Below are 21,668 nucleotides of genomic sequence, written 5' to 3'. Positions count from 1 at the left end.
AATGATAGGGGTCTTAAATAGACAGTCATATTTACTTAGGAAACCTAGAGTTTTCTTAGATTGCCAACCCTAACAGGAACAGAAATGTCGGGGTGATAGAGCATAAGTGGTGCTCTGGGTGCTGTGCAATGCTAATTCTCTATACTTAAGATACTAAACCAGCCTGGTAGGAGCTATTTAATTAAGTAAAAGTTAGTCTAGTCACTTTGCAACCAAGGATTTCAGGGGGCAAACATATAGCAGTATGTGGGAAGTTAATATGAGCTTCATGGTCACAGCCACACCTCACAACCCCATATCAGGTGGATTTCCAGATGGTGATTGGTGGACATAATTGTCAAACAGAGTTTAAATTTCAGTAGCTACATAAAAGTCAAACAAAAATACAGTACAACACCTTATTACCACTGTTCTTCAAAGAAAAAGATCAATTCTGGATTTTCAAAGTTCCTTTGAAGATTGTCAAGGTAAGACCAGAAATGTTCCTGATATTGAACTATTGCATTTTGAAGATAATTTGCATTTCAATTAAAGGGAAATTTTGAAGTTTAGACATATTTTAAACTTTGAATTGTTCTTTCCCTCATTATAATTTGTAAAATCAAGAAAACTAAAGAAAAAAGTCATGACAAACTCTGGGAGGATGAATGCTAAATTAATCCAGATACCTTAAAAAACATGGTGCCTTCGCTAATCATAGCTAGACATGAACCTGGGACAATCAATAAATATGACAGTTTGTTACCATCTGATGCTCCCACAAAATTTGAGAAAGAAACCCTTCACTGTTCAATAGGTTGGCATTTTCATGTGGATATACTAGGGTAGCAGGTAGATGTTGGAATGACAAATAGATTTCTATCAGATTTAGCATCTTTTATGTGATTAAAATTTAAGAATTCAATAAAGTTAAAAATGTATGTGATATGAAACAAATGTTTAAAGCCTTTTTTAGTAGTAATAACAAAAGGATAAGTGTTTAACTATATAATTTATTGTTTTTATCACTGTGAGATACAATCAAACTCAGAAGAATCATGACTAAGATGTGACTGAATTTCATGATTTTGGAGGTGGAGATAGGGTGGAGCATGAGGGAATTTTTTCTTCTTCTATCCATGATAATATTTGTGAAGTTTTGTTCTCTACACATAACACTGGAAATTTCTATGAAGTATTACAGTTTAAAGAACACTGTATCTTTCCCTTCCCTCATTCCCCATCCTACTTCATTAGGATAGTGAGTTCATTAGTGAGTTCTCTCTCTCTCTCTTTTTTTTTTTTTGGTATCCCCAGTGCTTAGCACAACATCTGGCACATAGGAGATTCTTTAATAAATATTATTGATGGACTTATGGATAGATTGGGATTGGATGTCAGAGGAGCTGATTCAAATACCACCTCTGGGTACTTAACTACATGTGTGACTTCAGGAAAAGCATGATTTCCTTTAGCCCTAGTTTCCATATCTTTTAAATGAAAAGATTAGATTAGATGGTCTTTAATCAACCAATATACATTTAAATAATAATGTTTTTTATAATGACATCAGGATCTTGACATTTATAGAAATTTGTTTTACAAATTTTTCAGTAAGGCTACTGTTCCTCTGTTAGTATAAGCAAACAAATGGATATTTTGGTGCTGAATTTAGTGAAGGATATCTTCTCCCCTTGACTTTCTGACCATCTTTTTGCCACATTTAGGATGCAATCAGATTAGTGTAAAGATGCATCTATGCCTACTGGCTAGAAATGACATATTTTTAAATAAATGAAAACAATTTATGATTATGATTAATGTTTATTCAGCTTTACAATTAAAATTTTACTATACTCTTTTTTATTATTATTAAATAGGCCATTATTGCCATCAAAGAAAATGAAGATTATCTTATTTTTCTTCATCTTGGTAACAGCAGAGGCCATTCCGGTAAGCATTTTGACCCCTCCCCAACCTCACCCTACCAGGAAGCTTCCTTATAATATTCTTTACCTTAGAATTTTTGTTAAATGTTTCCTAAAGATTTTCAATTCCCTTTGCAGAGGGAAAAAACTAAATCTTTACAATTATAAAATATTTAGTGCAATGCTTGGCATGTAGTAAGTGGTATATAAAGATTTGCTCTTATTAGTATCACTATTCAAGATATTGTAAAATATTTGGGACTACTTTAAAAAATATTTGATGATTCAGAATCACAGAATCTTAGAATTCAGAAATTATACATAATTGAAAAAAAGTCTCTATAAGTGGTCATCAACTTTGCAGATGTCTATTATATCATGTCTCTGTGCCAGTCATGTGATTTATTTCCTGAACTCATCTATTTTCTTTTCTTGTACAGGTGATCTATAAAATGCCCAAAAGACAATATCACTTCTATTTCTGCCTTCATTGAGCTACACCCAGATACTCAACTATAACCTGATGTCCTTGATTTCCTCAGTTTCCTGCCACACATATATTTTACTATCTTTTTCCTTTCAAATAATAACTACATTTTCATATTCAGACTATCAAATCTTAGTGATAGTCAAATTTGCTTCTAGTTCATTTTACTTGTTAGCCTTACATGGATCATTTGTGTATGGACATCTAGGTTACAGATTTTAGTAAGGGTTTTCTCCTTAAATTTTATTTTCTGTAAACTTACATGAATCTTTCCTGCTGTTCTTCCTATAGATGGTATCATTTTTGTTTTTTGTTTTGTTTTTGTTTTTGTTTTTTTGTTTTTGGTGTGTGTGTGATAAATAGCTTAGCAGATTTATATAGATAATTTAGCTTGTATTTTAAGACATGGTCCAGAAATCCCATTCTCAAGCAACATCTTCTTTTTTTAAAATCAGTACAAAATTTTTATTTTTTTATTTATTTAAAAAGAAGAAAATAAACACAAGTGAAACATAACTTTTTCTTCAGACACCTGACTGTTTATTTTGATGGAATGAATACCCACTCGTCTTTTTTTTTTTTTTTAAATAATAGCTTTTTATTTTTCAAAATACATGCAAAGATAGTTTTCAACATTCATCCTTGCAAAATCTTGTGTTCCATATTTTTCTCCCTTCCTTCCCACTTCCCTCCTCCCTTAAAGTAAGCAATCCAATATAAGTTAAACATGTGCAGTTCTTCTAAGCATATTTCCACATTTATCATGATGCAGAAGAAAAATCAGATCAAAAAGGGAAAAAAACGAGAGAAAATAAAAGCACACAAACAACAACAAAAAAAATGAAAATATTATGTTGTGATCTATAGTCAGTCTCCATAGTCCTCTCTCTGGATGCAGATAGCTCTCTCCATCACAAGTCTATTGGAATTGGACTTAATCACCTCATTGTTGAAAAGAGTCAAGTCTATTATAACCTAAACTTGTTGTTGTTATATACAATGTTCTTTTGCTTCTACTCACTTTACTTTGTATCAGTTCATGTAAATCTCTTCAGGTCTTTCTGAAATCATCCTGCTGATTCTTATAGAACAATAATATTCCATTACATTCATATACCATAACTTAATCAGCCATTCTCCAACTGATGGGCATCCACTCAATTTCCAATTTCTTGCCACTACAAAAAATGCTGCTGCAAACATTTCTACATATATGGTTTCTTTTCCCTTTTTAAAGATTTGGGATACAAACCCAATAGAGACTGCTGGATCAAAGGGTATATAACAGTTTGATAGTCCTTTGAGCATAGTTTCAAATTATTCTCCAAAATGGTTGAATCAATACACAACTTCACTAACAATGTATGTGTCCCAATTTTCCCAAATCCCCTCTAACACTTATCTTTTTCTGTCATTTTAGCCAATCTTAAAGGTGTGAAATGGTACTTCAAAGTTGTCTTAATTTGCATTTTTCTAATTAATAATGATTTAGAGCATTTTCATATGATTAGAAATGGCTTTAAATTCTTCTGAAAATTGTCTGTTCATATCCTTTGACTACTTAGCAATTGGAAAATGGCTTGTATTCTTATAAATTTGAGTCAATTATATATATATATATGTATATATATATATATATTAGAAATGAAGCCTTTATCGGAACCCTTGGATGTAAAAATTTTTCCCAGTTTTCTGTCAAACACCATCTTTTTAACCTATTGTTCACTATCCAAATCTGCTTTTTAATTCTGAACCTCTTATTTTTGATGGGGAAAGTAGTAAAAATATCACTGATACTTTCAAGATCTATGGTTTCCTTTAAAGACTTAATTGTTGGAAGTGATTTCTTTTTAAAAAATATACTTTTTGGATTATAACATTCATTTTTAATTTAATGTTTTATTTTCTCCAATAATATGTATGCATATATTTTTTCTTCAAATTTTGAATTCCAAATTCTCTTCCTTCCTCACTTCCTCCTAATTTATTATTTGTTTCTTTTTCCTCTAACTTTTACTGAATGACTTCTCACCTAGAATTCCCTATGAAATTACTTCATCATTTTTTGGAGTTCAAAAAGATGTTTCTTTAGTATTGAGTATTCTCTTTGTGAAGAACTTCTTCCTTCTTAGCTCACAGTGCTTTGTAGTCCTTCTTATTCCTTTCCCCCAACTTTATGATATCATTCTACTATCCAGTCTCCTGATACAGCTAAGAATTTTCCTTTTCCTCAATAGATTCAGCATATGTGTGTGTGTGTGTGTGTGTGCGAAAGAACATTTCATTATTAATTTTCCTTGATAACTTAGAACAGAGAGGTGTTTCATAAGTCTCTTCACTTTCAGCAGAGAGAACATTCTGCTTTTTGAGCCAATTAACATTTACCTGTAGCAAAAACATAAATATTGCACATTTAATGAGGGAATAATAGTAAACTTCTTTTAGTTGCACCCCTAAAATTAAACCAGATCCTTTTTTTTTTTTACCCTTTGCCTACTTTTGTTACTTTCTGCCTTGTTTAGAAGAATGGTTCATTCCTATTAATTTATATGCTCCCCCAAAATTATGTTCAACTCATGCCCATTTTTTGCTTTTTGCTCTATAATTCTGATTTTAAAATCAAGACAGAAAATTTGTCTTAAATTTGTGGTAAGCAAAGGAAATAGCCATAATGAAAACTACATTTTCCCTTCAAACTCTTATGTAAGAAAAAACAATTTGCTCTAGTTATCAAAGAGGAATAACTCAAGAGAATCTTGGAGTAGTAGGTTCATAGGAAAATAGGTTTAGAGTTCAAGGTTGAACAGAGAGGTCATTTAAACCAACTTCCACATTTTCAAATAAAAAAAAAACAGAAATAAGGTGGAGTTATATATTTAGGATCCAATAGGGACTAAATGACAGACATTTGATCTATTTTCAGATATTTGAACACAAGTTATAGGATTCCAAAGCACTCTAAGATGTCTTAGGTTCATATTTTGCTCTGTCCTGGGCTACAGCTTTTTGAGTCAGTATGCTTTGTCTCTCTTATGACTCAGTTGGTAACCAGTCTTCTTTCATGCCTTTATGATAGTCTATTTATCACTCAACTGCTCTGTCCCAATGAAGATACTTGTGTATCCTATAATGTTATTTAGGGGAGGACTTTTTGTGTTTTGTAGATATGCTAAATTTGCATAATATGTCTAAAGCAGTGAAATGCAGTGGTCTGGCAGTCCCTGCCAAAAGCAATGGATTGAAAAATCCTAAACTAAATTCAAATAGTAAAAGGCAACAGGTAGGTTGGGAGACAGAACACTGGCTTGGGGTCAGGAAGACCCAAATGCAAATTTGGTGTCAGACACTCATTAAATGACTTTTGTTTACCTCAGTTTCTTTAACTGTAAAATGGGGATTTTATATAATAATAGATAATAGATATTAGATCCTATATAATAAGATCTAATGCCCAGAGTTGTCATGAGAATCAAATGAGGTCATATTTGTAAAGCACTTAGCACAATGTATGATATGTAGTAGTACTTGTTTTTAAAATCTATGTTTTACTATGTTTTTATTTATTTTGTTAAATATTTCCCCATTATGTTTTAGTTTGATTTGGACAGTGCTCTGGAGTTCACCACACAAATATGTGGTAAAAAACCCACATATTTAACACCTTTGCTATAGAGAGTAGCTTTAAAAGAGGTAAGGTTGCATTTTTAAAGGAAGACACATTAAGGAGAGACCTGTGAAAATGAAAAGAGACTTGTGTAATGAATATCATTTTACCTTAGGACTAAAGATCTAAGGCAGTATTACTAAAGGAAGGCAATATTACTAGAGCAAACCATGGACTATGATAAAGTGTCATGTTAGAGGGGAGGGTGCAAAAAATTGAGATGGCTGTGTTTTAAAATATTGAATGACTATACTTATCCCTGGAGATGAGTACTGAAAATAGTGCTTCTTTGCAAATGCAGGGAACTATGAGTATGAGGTATAACATGTATAAGATAAATAAGCTGTTTGATCATGGTGAAGTGCTTTTTAAAAAATTCTTTGTAATAAAGGATCATTCATTAGGTAGGGGAAGGGGAAGAGATATATTCAGAAATGAAGGTCAAATCATTCCTTCTCTCTGAATTTCGTTTTTCTCATCTATAAAATTAGGAATATGGCTTAAATGTCTTTTATCCCAAATAACCAGAAACATAAAGCATGAACATACTTCTCTTTTCTTTTTCTTTTTCTTTTTTAAAAAATGTTTATTTATTTTTATTCTAAATAACTTTTTATTGACAGAACCCATGCCAGGGTAATTTTTTACAATATTATCCCTTGCACTCACTTCTGTTCTGATTTTTCCCCTCCCTTCCTCCATCCCCTCCTCCAGATGGCAAGCAGTCCTATACATGTTAAATATGCCATAGTATATCCTAGATACAATATATGTGTGCAGAACCAAACAGTTTTCTTGTTGCACAGGGAGAATTGGATTCAAAAGGTATAAATAACCTGGGAAGAAAAACAAAAATGCAAGCAGTTTATATTCATTTCCCAGTGTTCTTTCTTTGGGTGTAGCTGCTTCTGTCCATCCTTGATCAATTGAAACTGAATTAGATCTCTTTATCGAAGAGATCCACTTCCATCAGAATACATCCTCATACAGTATCATTGTTGAGGTATATAATGATCTCCTGGTTATTCCACTCAGCATCTGTTCATGTAAGTCTCACCCGTCCTCTCTGTGTTCATCCTGTTGGTCATTTCTTACAGAATAATAATATTCCATAACATTCATATACCACAATTTACTCAACCATTCTCCAATTGATGGACATCCTTTCAATTTCCAGTTTCTAGCCACTACAAACAGGGCCGCCCCAAACATTTTGACACATACAGGCCCCTTTCCCTTCTTTAGTATCTCTTTGGGGTATAAGCCCAGTAGAAACACTGCTGGATCAAAGGGTATGCACAGTTTGGTAATTTTTTGGGTATAGTTCCAAATTGCTCTCCAGAATGGCTGGATGGGTTCACAATTCCACCAACAATGTATCAGTATCTCTGTTTTCCCACATCCCCTCCAACATTCCCCATTATCTTTCCCTGTCATTCTAGCCAATTTGACAGGTGTGTAGTGGTATCTCAGAGTTGTCTTAATTTGCATTTCTCTGATTAATAATGATTTGGAGCATATTTTCATATGGCTATAAATAGTCTTAATTTCTTCATCTGAGAATTGTCTGATGAACATTCTTCTCAAGGGAGCATTTAAAGCACTTGCCTTCTAAAAATGCATCAGTAAGATATTTTAATTTTATTTGTATTTGTGTTAATTAATTTGTATTTATTTTTATTTAGTTAGTTAATTAATATTTATTTTTAAAACTTTTAATTAAATTTAATTAAAATTATGTCAGCGATTTGGGATTATGTGCAAATTTAGATAACCCAAAGAGGATAACTCCCACTGAATGTGTGTGTGTATGTGTGTGTGTGTGTGTGTGTGTGTGTGTGTGTGTGTGTGTGTGTTGGGGTGGGGGTGGGGTAAGAAGGTAGTAGAGGCACTTTCTAAGAGAAGATAAATTCCTAGAAAATATCTCAGACCATTTTTGTCACAGGCATTTCCAAGACAAGGAGTTCATTTAAGCTAATCAATATAGCAATACAATTTTTCTAATCTAAGACAAACATTAATTTGCATGTCTTCTATGTGTGTAATTATATTTCTTTTAAAAAATTCTCCCCCCACAAAATCATTTTGAGAAGATTAAGCATATTTCTAACATAAATACTTTAATATTATATTCTGTTTTCAATTTGACAGGTTTCTCAGATCAGACCCCAAGAGAAGTATGCTTTTGATAGATCTGTGGACTTAAACTGTTCGGGAAAATCAGAAGTAACCAAACAGGTATCCAAAATTTAGAATGGGTTTTCTTTGTATTTTTTAGGTCTGTGTATTCTGCTTGAAAGTATTATTTAGAGAGGTTGAAGTCTACTCACTTCAACCACTCTAAGATCTCTTAAATCTTACTCTTTATTTCTATTGCAACCACCCTCATACAAAGGTATAACTATCAATTATTGTATCTGGGACTAGTTTTACTATAGGAGCTGTGTGTTTCCACATAAGGGTATAGGATCCTGTGGGTTGTGCTGTTTGGGAGAGGTGGTAATACACTTTGGAAAATCAGTAAGTTTCTAACTACTACTGAATTAACTGAACTATTGAAAAGAACATGTTCTGAGGTGGGAGTAGAAAGGGAGGAAATGAATCCTGAGATAGATTATCAACATCTTTTAAATTTTCCACCTTGTTGCAAAGCCCCATTAGATCTGCCCAAATGTACCTAGACTATAGTAATAATCTTTTAACAGATATTTCCACCTTTAATTTTTCTCCTTTCTAATTCATACTTCATGTCACTGCCAGAATAATTTTTCTTATACATAAATGTAATCATGCAACTCTTCTGTTCAGAAATCTTTAGTGACTTTTTACTGCTTCTCAAGGAAAATTATAATGTTCCTTTGTCTCATATTCAAGGCCTTTCACAATCTCATCAACGAATGGTATTTGATATTGCTCTGTACATTCCTGCCTCTTTGTTTTGATTATTCTATTCATCATGTCTGAAATGTTCCCTTTTCTATTGAACTCTAACCTATCCTGTAAAGCCAGTTCCCAGGCTATCCCCTCCAAGAAGACTTGCTGATTATTTGAATTGGAAAAAACCATCTTAGACTTCATGTGACTTTTAATTTTATATTTCTTTTGGGTTCTCATGTATTATTTTGTTCATTATAGCTTTTTTTTTTTGTGACATTGGCTTGCCCCTACAGCTGAGTATAGTGCTTTTCATCCAATAGACTCTTTTTTAAAAATATTTTATTTTATAATAACTTTTTCTTGACAGAATCCATGCCAGGGTAATTTTTTTTACATTATCCCTTACACTCACTTCTGTTCCGATTTTTCCCCTCCCTCCCTCCACCTCCTCCCCTAGATGGCAAGCAGTCCTATATATGTTAGATATGTTGCAGTATATCCTAGATACAATATATGTTTGCAGAACCGAACAGTTCTCTTGTTGCACAGGGAGAATTGGATTCAGAAGGTAAAAATAACCCGGGAAGAAAAACAAAAATGCAAATAGTTCACATTCATTTCCCAGTGTTCTTTCTTTGGATGTAGCTGCTTCTGTCCATCATTTATCAATTGAAACTGAGTAAGGTCTCTGTCAAAGAGATCCACTTCCATCAGAATACATCCTCATACAATATCGTTGTTGAAGTATATAATGATCTCCTGGTTCTGCTCATTTCACTTAGCATCAGTTCATGTAAGTCTCTCCAAGCCTCTCTGTATTCATCCTGCTGGTCATTTCTTACAGAACAATAATGTTCCATAACATTCATATACCACAATTTATCCAGCCATTCTCCAATTGATGGGCATCCGTTCAATTTCTAGTTTCTAACCACTACAAACAGGGCTGCCACAAATATTCATCCAATAGACTCTTAATAAAAATTTTTTTTAAAATTCAATTTAATTGAATTGTGGGCAAATTGTCATCTATATTTTCAACTTATGCTACTAGATATTTGAAATAATAGTGAGGCACTTTTCCCCTTTGCTATCAAAAGATCAGTAGAAGGAAGGAAATAAAGTTTAGTTGACATCATTGACATTTACCATAAACTAGCTATGCTTGTAAATGAATATAACCAACCATATCTAATCTGCTTCCAGTGATATGATTTTTTTGGATAGTCATATTCTGCTTCTTACCCCAGCATAGTGCTTAAATATAATAGATATATAATACATCTTTTGCAACTGGTTAGCTGAACTTTGAAGCACGTCTTTGCTTAACAGAGTTGGGGTAGTCATAAACAAATTATTTTTTTAATTAATAAAACTTTAAAAATTAATAAAAAAGTTACACAAAATCTTAAAATTTTGAAATAAAAAATTAATTTACTCAACTATCAAAAATAAACAATATTGTTAGTGTTATTCTAAATGAGGAAATCAGAGAACACAGTTTAAATTTTGACTCTGCCTCTGTGACTTTGGGTTTCATTTCTTTGATTTTTTACTTTCATTATCTATAAAATAAGGGGGTTGAAGCTGATGACCTCTAAGGTGTCTTCTTTAACTATTATCCTAGGATCTTAGTCAAATCAGTCCTTCTCCTTAGATCTCATTTTTCTTGTCTATAAATTAGGAATATGGTTGAAATTGAAATAACCAGAAACATGTATTATGAACACATTTCTCCAAAGGAGCATTCAAAGTACTTGCCTTCTAAAAAGAAAGAAAATATCTCTTAGCATATATATATATTTCATACTAAGTATATTTACCATAAATACTTTGCATCCATAAAGCATTCTTCAAATGTTATTATATATTCTGTAGACAATACATCTATATTACTTGGTCCCTCTAACGTAATAGTAATTCAATAAGAATTTGTAGTAATTCAGTAGCAATTTTGTGGTAATTTGTAGTAAGTCAGTAAGAAAATTTCTTTTTTGACTGGCACACATTTGAATAATCTTTTAGAAGTAACTTTTTATTCCATTGAGAAATATATTTTAAAAACATTTTTATACCTAACTAGGCAATTTCAAAACCTATTTTAAGGTTCTTTACAATTTTAGTGTTATCTTTTGATTTTAAATAAAATTTATAAAAAACCCAAAATTATAAATTATATATATAATATAAACACACATATGTGTAAATATCTATATATGCATGTAGATACTATATACATCTCTATACTACATTTAAGATAAAATAAATGTATAGCATATAATACATACTATATAAGGTATATAGTATTTTTATAGTATATACTATAAAAAGTATATATGTACTTATAAAAGTATATAAGATATATAGTATAGATTTATGTGTGTAACTATATAAGACATAAGTATATAAGTAAAGTTTGTACTGTATAGATATATAATATAGACTTATAAGTTTATACACACCTACATACATAAATATATAGTATCTGTATAGATACATTGAAGAATGAAAACCCCATTTTCTCATCTAACCTCTATCATGCCCTCTCTTACATTAGGATGCAAATGTTTTGAGGGCTCCTTTGAGAACTGTTTACATTATCTATTTTGATGATTTAGAATAATAGAAATTAAGTGTAGATTGTAACCTTGGAGAAATTTTAATCAGATTTCTAATTTTATAGATGAAGAAAATGAGGTCTAGAGAAAAAAAGTGATTTGTACAAAGTTATAGGATTATGGAATCTAGTGCTAGAAGAAACCTTAGAAATCCTTTAGTCAATGCTCTCATTTTATAACTCCTATAGTCTTCAGGATAAAGTATAAAATATTCTGGCCCTCCACGATCATTATAACCTACCTTCCTCCTTTGCAGTCTTCTTACACCTTACTTTTCAACATGTATTCTTCAATCCAGTAACTGGCCTCTTGGATGTTTCATTTTTATTTCTTTTTGCTTTTTGTTTTTATTTGTTTATTTCATTTGACATTTTGTCTTGCTGTCTCCAATGCTTGGAATGCTCTTCCTTTTCATCTCTGCCTGTTGACTTCCCTGTTTTCCTTTAAGTGTCAAAATCCAGTTTTCTACAGGAGGCTTTTCTCAACTTTTCTTAATTGTAGTGCCTTCCCTCTCTTAATTTTTTCTTATTTATTCTGCATAGAGTTTGTTTGTATATATTTACTTAATTGTTTCCTTTCCCATTAAATTGTGAACTCCTGGAGGAGAGGGACTGTATTTTATCTCTCTTTGTTATTGCTTAGCACAGTGCCAGGCATACAGTAGGTGCTTTAAAACATTTATTGACTGACTTACAGATGAAAATACTGAGGCTCAGAGAAATTAATAACCTGTCAATATTACACATGTAATAAGTAGTAGATCCAAGATTAGAACTAAGACTTCTCTCACTTTGAAATAAATTCTCTTTCCAATATCTTACACTGCCTCTTTCATTAAAATGAATCATTGACCAAAATTTTAAAATTAGATTTAGGATTATTACTATCCAGATTGAATGGGTTAGCTTTTATTCAAATAAATATTCTACATGACCAAGAAATTAAATTATTTTACTTATTTTGTCCCCTTTTAGGATCAGATAATTGTCAATGGTACGGTTAAAAATAGTGAAATAAATGAAGACCTCACATATGAAGATGAGACAGGGACACGTCTATATAAAAATGGCAGTAGCAAAGGACAAGAGAATGCTATTGAGAATGCAAAAATAGGAGAAAGGGGATCTTCTACCAGTTCTGGATTAGATAAAGGAGAGAGAGGTGATGGAGATAGATATGAGGTGATAACATATCCAGGAACATTAGTGAGAGATGGGAATGCAGAAAATGGCACAACAAATAGCTTTGAAGGAATCATTTACAAGGCAGGAAATGTAATGAATAATAATAATGGAAGCACTAGTGAAAATGTCAAAGAAGGAAATGTTACCTACACGAACCAAACTGAAATTATCAATGTTCAGCAAGAGAACATAAACAAGAATCGAAGCAATGAAGATGAAGGAAATGAAAACATTGATAAAAATGAGGGTGGTCTAAATGGAAAAATTCCTAACAGAGGAGATGGGAATGGGAGTAATCAAACTGAGTCTCCAACAGAAAAAAGTGAAGCTAAAAATGTGAGTGGAGAAGATGAAAGCTGGAATGATACTGATGGTGGTGCTAGTGGCAATGGAGCTGATACCTTTGAAGGTAATGGTTCTGGTGATGATGAAGGAGAAAAAACAGAGGAGAAAAATGAAAGCACTATTGATAACACAGATTCAAGCTTTCCTAGTAATGAGGTTCAAGAAAATGGAAATGAAGATGACAGTGATAATAGCTTAAGCAAAAATTCAAGTAATGCCCATGAAGATGATGACACTGGAGACAAAGATGATTCCCTCAATGGAGAAAATGCTTCAAACAGTGATGAAGATCATGATAACACAGTAGAAACTACTGTGGAGCTGACTTCATCCTTTAGAGGTGGTAAAAATGGATTCAATGAAGACTCAGGACCCAATGAAGACGCAGGACCCAATGACATTAATAGAGTCCAAGAAAAGGTAAGTTTTAGAATCTTTTTCTTTTTTCAGTTAAAATAGAAAAAAAAACTTTCTACATCTTTTTCTTTCAAACAAATAATAATAAAAAAAACCCCTGCATTCTTCTACATTATGCTTCTCTAGTCTTTATTTTGAATAAAAAGATATAGAATCCATGCATTGGCATGATATAATTTTAGAAATTAAGATTTCTACAAGTTTGCTGAAAATATTTTAAAAGTTGTGTCTCGACCAACGAATTTACCAAATTATTATTTGCAGAATTTCACAAGAATTCAGAACTTGAAGGGAGTTTCGAGTAATCTAGTCCAATGGCACTGAATTTTACAAATGAAGAAATCTAGGCAAATGGAAAGCAAGGGAGATTAAGTGGGCTTGCTTGTGATTACCAAGGTAGGGAGTAGCAGCCTAGAATTCACATCTGACTATTCTTCATGATGTGGCTCTCTTTCTACTCTGCCAACCCCCCTGAGAGTTCTGCTGGGGCAGAAAATTTGAAGTGACTATTGAGGAGTCCCAAGAATGAAGATGTTTTAAGATCAAAGTATAAATATCACAAATAACAACTTTTAAAATATAAATTAACATTGTATCAGATCAATTGATGTAGTTCAATTTTCATAATTTTGTGGTAGTGTATTGTTTCTTTACTTACACTTTTTCTCTCTGTCCTTTCATAGCAGGTAGAAAACAATGGGACCAACAACAGTAATGGTATGGAAGCTACTAAAGAAACTGAGAAAGTAAATGATGCTCTTAAAAGTAAAGGAGATGGCATTTCTGACAAAGGATCCCATGGTGTGGCAGGGAAAGTTGACAATGAACCTATTGGAAACAACCTGAAAACAAAACTAGGAGGAAAAATCGGACACAGAAACATTGGCAGTGAAAGCAATAGTGATGGATATGATGAAAGCTATGATTTTGACAATGAATCTATGCAAGGAGATGATCCTAATAGCAATAATGATGAAGCCAAGTCTGAAAGTGAGGATATCAGTAATAGTGAGGGCAATGATTCTAATGAATCTGATGAATCAGCTGGTGATAGTAATGGTAGTGACTCACCAGAAAGAGGAGATGAAGATAGTGATAGTGTTTCAGACACTAGTGATGATGATAGTGACAGCACCAATAATGACAGTGATAGTGATAACAATAGTGATGGAGACATAGCTAATGGCAGTAGTGATAGTAGTGACAGCAATGGCAGTGACAGTAAATCTGATAGTGGTAACAGCGATAGTGAGAGCAAATCTGATAGCAGTGACAGTAGTGATAGTAGTGACAGTAGTGATAGCAGTGACAGCAGTGACAGCAGTGATAGTGACAGCAAATCTGATAGTAGTGATAGCAGTGATAGTAGTGACAGCAGTGACAGCAGTGATAGTGATAGCAAATCTGATAGCAGTGATAGCAGTGATAGTAGTGATAGCAGTGACAGTAGTGATAGCAGTGACAGCAATGACAGCAGTGATAGTAGTGATAGCAGTGACAGCAGTGACAGCAGTGATAGTAGTGATAGCAGTGACAGTAGTGATAGTGATAGCAAATCTGATAGCAGTGAAAGCAGTGATAGTGATAGTAAATCTGATAGCAGTGAAAGCAGTGACAGCAGTGATAGTGATAGCAAATCTGATAGCAGTGACAGCAGTGATAGCAGTGACAGCAGTGACAGTAGTGATAGCAGTGACAGCAGTGATAGCGATAGCAAATCTGATAGCAGTGAAAGCAGTGACAGCAGTGATAGTGATAGCAAATCTGATAGTAGTGACAGCAGCGATAGCAGTGACAGCAGTGATAGTGATAGCAAATCTGATAGTAGTGACAGTAGTGATAGCAGTGACAGCAGTGATAGTGATAGCAAATCTGATAGTAGTGACAGTAGTGATAGCAGTGACAGTAGTGATAGTGATAGCAAATCAGATAGCAGTGATAGCAGTGACAGTAGTGACAGCAGCGATAGTAATGGCAAATCTGATAGTAGTGATAGCAGTGATAGTAGTGACAGCAGTGACAGCAGTGATAGTGATAGCAAATCTGATAGCAGTGATAGCAGTGATAGTAGTGATAGCAGTGACAGTAGTGATAGCAGTGACAGCAATGACAGCAGTGATAGTAGTGATAGCAGTGACAGCAGTGACAGCAGTGATAGTAGTGATAGCAGTGACAGTAGTGATAGTGATAGCAAATCTGATAGCAGTGACAGCAGTGATAGTGATAGTAAATCTGATAGCAGTGAAAGCAGTGACAGCAGTGATAGTGATAGCAAATCTGATAGCAGTGACAGCAGTGATAGCAGTGACAGCAGTGACAGTAGTGATAGCAGTGACAGCAGTGATAGCGATAGCAAATCTGATAGCAGTGAAAGCAGTGACAGCAGTGATAGTGATAGCAAATCTGATAGTAGTGACAGCAGCGATAGCAGTGACAGCAGTGATAGTGATAGCAAATCTGATAGTAGTGACAGTAGTGATAGCAGTGACAGCAGTGATAGTGATAGCAAATCTGATAGTAGTGACAGTAGTGATAGCAGTGACAGTAGTGATAGTGATAGCAAATCAGATAGCAGTGATAGCAGTGATAGTAGTGACAGCAGCGATAGTAATGGCAAATCTGATAGTAGTGACAGCAGTGATAGTAGTGATAGCAGTGACAGTAAGGATAGCAATGGTAAATCTGATAGCAGTGACAGCAGTGATAGTGAGAGTAAATCTGATAGTAGTGATAGCAGTGACAGCAGTGACAGCAGCGAGAGTAGTGACAGCAGTGATAGTAGTGACAGCAGTGACAGCAGTGATAGCAGTGATAGCAGTGATAGTAGTGACAGTAGTGATAGTAGTGACAGCAGTGAGAGCAAATCAGATAGCAGTGACAGCAGTGATAGTAAATCTGATAATAGTAATAGTGACAGTGAATCTGATAGTAGCAACAGCAGTGATAGCAGTGACACTGATAGCAGTGACAGTGATAGTAAATCTGATAATAGTAGTGACAGTAGTGATAGTAACAGTAATGAAAGCAACCATCAAGGCAAGTCCAAAAATAATGCCAACAATGGAAATGACAGTGATAGTGACAGTGTCAGTGAAGGCAGTGATAGTAACCATCTAACAAGTGATGATTAGAATATAGACCAGGAAGTGGTAAGTTCCACCTGTGAAAAGCTCTAGTAATTTCTAAAAAGTAAAAAGTAAAAATTTCAGTGAAATGAAAGTCAGGCATCACCTCAGACACAACTGTAGAAACTGTCCAGATTTGGAGCAAAAGAAAAACTAACAGATATATTCTGAATCCTTGATCTGTATGTGTTGTAAGCTAGTAGGTGAAAATGTTACATAAATATAGATGTGTTTAAATGTATTGAAATTTCTTTGTGTTTTAACATAAATTCAAATGCAAAGTAAAATGTGAAACAACTGTGGAGAGATACTGATTAGGTTAACCATACCTAAAAGCTTGACCTTCGCTAGCTTGCCAAATAACAACTTAAACTTCATGAATTAAATGTTCCCAAGAGTTCTATAGAATATTTCCCTTAAGCAATAACAGATAGTTACAAACAAGTATATAGTATTGTCATGCTCCAGAAAGCAGGACTTCTGGGTGGCTACACTCTGAGTTAAGGAAGAAAGATTGTTTGATGATATTTGATAAAAGGTCTTTTCATAAAGCAAAGTTGAGGTATGATTAATCTCTAAAAGAATATATTTATTGTGGCCTAAAGAGAATTACTTTGACAGCATTTTGATTTTAAGTATGAACAAAACTAAAAAACTAAAACACTTTGGTAATGATTTTAAAAATCCACTGAAAGAAAAAAAATATATCTTCAATTCAGTAGGAATTTAGTATAAACAGACTTTTGATAAAGTACTTTCTATGATGGTTCATAGGGCTCAAGGAGATTTGCATTCTAAGTCTCCCCACATATAATTTTTAAATTAGCCACACAATATTATGGATTTGATTACCATAGTGGTAAAACTGGTTGTGCATATAAACATGGCCTTACTTGGGATGAATTTATGTTTTTAGGGTTAAACCTCACTCAAGAATTGCATCTACTTCTTAGAAGCTTCTTTGGCCTAGGCATGGTCTTTAAATCAGTAGCAGATTAAAAATTCCCTAGCGATGCTCTTTTTTTTTTCCTTCTTAGGTCATGTTTGCAACCAAAGGACTCAGAAGATCCTTTAAATGATTTTATATGACTACCAATAATTTTCAGAGTCAAGGATTTATCCCCAAACTCATCTAATTAGAGAAACACAGAGATGTATTTAAAGGTTTAGTTATGCTCTACAAAATGAAATATGAGGGAAAATGTTTATTATTTATTTTATTTCAGATTTGGACTTGAGAATTTATCTGGGTAGAGAACTCCCAATGTAGAAACCCCCTTCCCTTATGCAGATCATCAACTTGTTACACTTAAGAGAGTTGCCACATTAGATTTGCTGATGGTTGCCTAACTGACATGAATCCAGGTCTTTCTGACTTAAAGTCTAGTATGTGTTGACTCTACCTGCTGTCTCCCTTTTACAATCATTTGATATAGCTTATCCCTTCAATTTCTTATTCTAATGGAGGTGTCTAGTAATTTATTTACACCTTCTTTGTACCTTTGCTTGATTATTTCTATAACTCAAACAGATGGCCTTAGGACGTTGTTAGTTACATGGATTGGGGTTTGGGAGTGTGTGGCAAGCATTCTTAATCCTATTTTACAGATGAAGAAATTGAAGTTTAGAGAAAGGAATTAATAGTGTCATAAATATCTCATCTCATATTTGAACTAATCTTTTGAAATTCATTGCCCTTTTCAATAAGCCAGGGTACCAAAGAGCTGCATTTTGTTTTGTTTGTGCATCAATTTCACTTGTTTATTAAATTAATGAAGTCTTTCTCTGATGCCTTCAAGTGGTAAGAAGGTGAACTCAGCTTCTCAAAGGCTATGTTAGTGAATATAAATCCTTGCTATTCTGACCAAGCTGGAAAAGTTACAAGTATAGACTAACATTTGACTGTGAAACACATTTGGGATGGCTCAGTGGACAACATGGCCTATTCTCTGAGGGAGAGCTCAATATGATCCAAGAAATTAGTTTTGATTGTAGGGAGTAGGTGCTTCTACAGGCCTCTTTTCCACAGAAGAATAATATTTCTTGAGACTGCTTCTTGCCCAAGCAGAGCAAATATGAGGGTCCTAGGGGAAGAAGTATTATGATCTCCAGGCAGTCAATTTGGCAGACAATGAGAAATAGGATTTAATTAAAATAAATTCAAGGAATTTATTACTTATAAGGTACTGGCCAGGGCAACTTTAGGAGGAGAATTGGAGATAGAGACTGTGGAAGCAGGATACTACCATCAGATTATTGTAAGTATATATAAACTACAAGGATGAAGTATTAATTTCATTTAAAAAAGCATAAATTTAACAAATAGATACCTAAATGACAATAGATTAAATTCCTCTATAAAATAAAAGGGAATGGATTAATTTTTAAAAAATCCACAATAAACTGTTGTATACAAGAAATACATGTAAAACATGTAGATAGAATTTTTTAATATATGTTGTCTCATCATTATTGTCTTTCATGTATCTATTGTTTCTTCGATTTGTTTTTGGTCATCAATAAGTCTCTATTTAGATTTGTATCTTTTACTTATGTTCCCTGTATTAATTTTTTATTTCATTATGGTCTTTAAAGAATATGGTTAATATTTTTGCTTTTTTGCATAAATTTAAAATTTCTCTATGTTCTATTTTGTGCCATATAATTTCTACGTTCTCTATTCTATGTCTATTTTTAAAACTTTCACATGGTGCTGAGAAATATTTAAGTATATATGCATATATAATCTTTAATATTCCCATTCAGAAAATTCTGTCTTTTAATCTGTACAGTTTCCCAACTGTTTATTCATTTCTGTTTCTACATTTTCCTTTTTGTTGATTTTTCTGATATATTTATTCAAGGCTGGGAGAGGTACATTAAAGTCTCTTGCTATCATGTTTTTCTTTATTTGAATATACACATTGTCATTGAGTAGAGTAAACTTTGTAAGATGTGTTATTTGAAATTTCAGTTTGAGTTACTTTTTTGAGGGGAGGCAAACATACTATTCCATCTCCTTTTGTAATTTTTTTTTTTATCAGTGTGGAAAAATCTTTTGTACTTTAAGTGTCCTATCCTTTATATTTAAAAATCTTTCCCTTAGTCATTTTAAAAATCTGTTGTTTAATATTGAAGTGAAATTCACCCACTGTGTGTTTTGAATGCAACTGGAGTAGTTCTCAGAGAAAAAAAATACCCTGATGATATCCTAATAAAATAGAAAAAAATTAAATGAATATGTAATTATAATTTAGAAAAACCAACAAATAAATCTAGAATAAGAACAAAAGAAGAAATATTGAAAATTGGGTGAAAATAAACTGGAAAACAGAGAAATGATTTTTTTTAAAGTAACAATTCTTTGAAGATCAAATGAAAAAAAGAATAGGGAACATAATCAAATTAGTATTTTTTTAAAAAAAGAATACATTGTAATAACAGATACAAATCAAAATAATTAATCAGAACACAATATGAACTTATGACACAGCTACTACATGCCAACAAAAATGGGAATTCAAAAAGAATAGAAGATTATTTTTTAAAAAATATAAAATTCTCAAATTAAGAAAACACTAAATAAAAGTCTTAAATAATTTCAGAAATACCAATTGAAGTACTTGTAAATGGGTTATAAAACCCCCAAACAATGCCCCCTATCTAGAAAGATTTATAGGACAATTATGTAAAAAAATTTTAAGAACAATATCTATACCTCAAATTGTTCTTTAAATTTGTGGAAAAAAGCACTTCAAACTCTTTTAATGAGACAAATAGAATCCTAAGACCTGACTCATATAAGGTTAAAGCACAGAGAACTTTAGACATAGTTTATTTGTCATTAACTTATAGAAATCCCCTCTCCCCCAAAACTCTGCCCTCTCCAAATTGTAGCAATTTATTCAAACTCCCTTCCTTCCTTCCTTCCTTCCTTCCTTCCTTCCTTCCTTCCTTCCTTCCTTCCTTCCTTCCTTCCTTCCTTCCTTCCTTCCTTCCTTCCTTCTCTCCTTCCTTCCCTCCTTCTTTCCTTCTTTCCTTCCTTCTTTCATTCCTTCCCTCCTTCCTTCTCTCCTTCCTTCCTTCCTCCCTCCTCTCCTTCCTCCTTCACCTCCTCCTCCTCCTCCTTCTCCTTCTTCTCCTCCTCCTTCTTTTTCTCCTTTTTTCTCTCTCTCTTTTTTACTCTTTCATCAAATTAGATTTATGCCAAGTATTCAACAATAGTTGAATATTATAAAAATAAGATAATAATTGAAAATAACATTTTAAACCCATGATAATATACACATAAATACAATATTATACAAGCATATACAATGTAATGATAATAATAAAATGTGCATTATATATAGATAGGAATAGAGAAAAATAAAATATAAAAAAATTAAAATTTTGGCAAAGTAAAACTAGTTTTTTGACAAAGTATAACTCTCATTTATACTAACATACTTAGAAAACATAAATATAGAAAGATCTTTCTTAATATGATGAAATGATTTGTTTAAAGCACAAAGCTCAGTTTACACATGATGAGGCAACACCCAGAGTTTTCTCAATAAATTCTGGAGCAAAGCAAGAATGTTCCTTTTCTTCTCCTTTCTCCTGTATCAAAATTTGACAGTTTTTAAAATGCTAGTAATGACAATGACAAGAGAAATAAATTTAAAGCAAAGACAAGACAAAACATGATAATTTACTTAGAAAATCTTAGACAACCAACAAAGAAATCGGTTGAAACAATAGCTGCAGTAGGGAAACAGAATAAACCTATAAATAATAAACAGTAATTCTATATGGCATTAACAAAATATAAAAGAACACAATATTAAAGGAAATGCCATTCAAAGTAACTATAACACAAAAAAATACATGAATCAATTTGCCAGTGTATACTCAAGACTTTCACATATATAATTATAAAATATTCCTTAAATAAAGTTACTTATATGATTGGAAAATTTTTCATTCCTCATGGATAGGCCATACCAATATCATAAAAAATATAATTGCTAACTAAATGAATTTACAGTTTTAATTCCATAAC

General features: G+C 32.7%; 1 protein-coding gene across 1 annotated transcript in view; it reads left to right on the top strand.

Moving 5' to 3' along the window:
• DSPP (dentin sialophosphoprotein) overlaps positions 1 to 16,630 on the top strand; it is a 56,455-nt gene extending 39,825 nt beyond the window's left edge. Inside the window, exons 5-9 of the mRNA XM_051966715.1 lie at positions 1,860 to 1,932; positions 5,559 to 5,674; positions 8,210 to 8,296; positions 12,528 to 13,502; positions 14,186 to 16,630. Coding sequence (XP_051822675.1) covers positions 1,860 to 1,932; positions 5,559 to 5,674; positions 8,210 to 8,296; positions 12,528 to 13,502; positions 14,186 to 16,630 — 3,696 coding nt within the window. The remainder of the gene's footprint in view (positions 1 to 1,859; positions 1,933 to 5,558; positions 5,675 to 8,209; positions 8,297 to 12,527; positions 13,503 to 14,185) is intronic.
• The last annotated feature ends 5,038 nt before the right edge of the window (positions 16,631 to 21,668 follow it).

The sequence above is a fragment of the Antechinus flavipes genome, chromosome 6 (assembly GCF_016432865.1).
Source record: "Antechinus flavipes isolate AdamAnt ecotype Samford, QLD, Australia chromosome 6, AdamAnt_v2, whole genome shotgun sequence".
NCBI lineage: Eukaryota > Metazoa > Chordata > Mammalia > Dasyuromorphia > Dasyuridae > Antechinus > Antechinus flavipes.
This window is presented reverse-complemented; position numbering and strand designations above follow the sequence as displayed.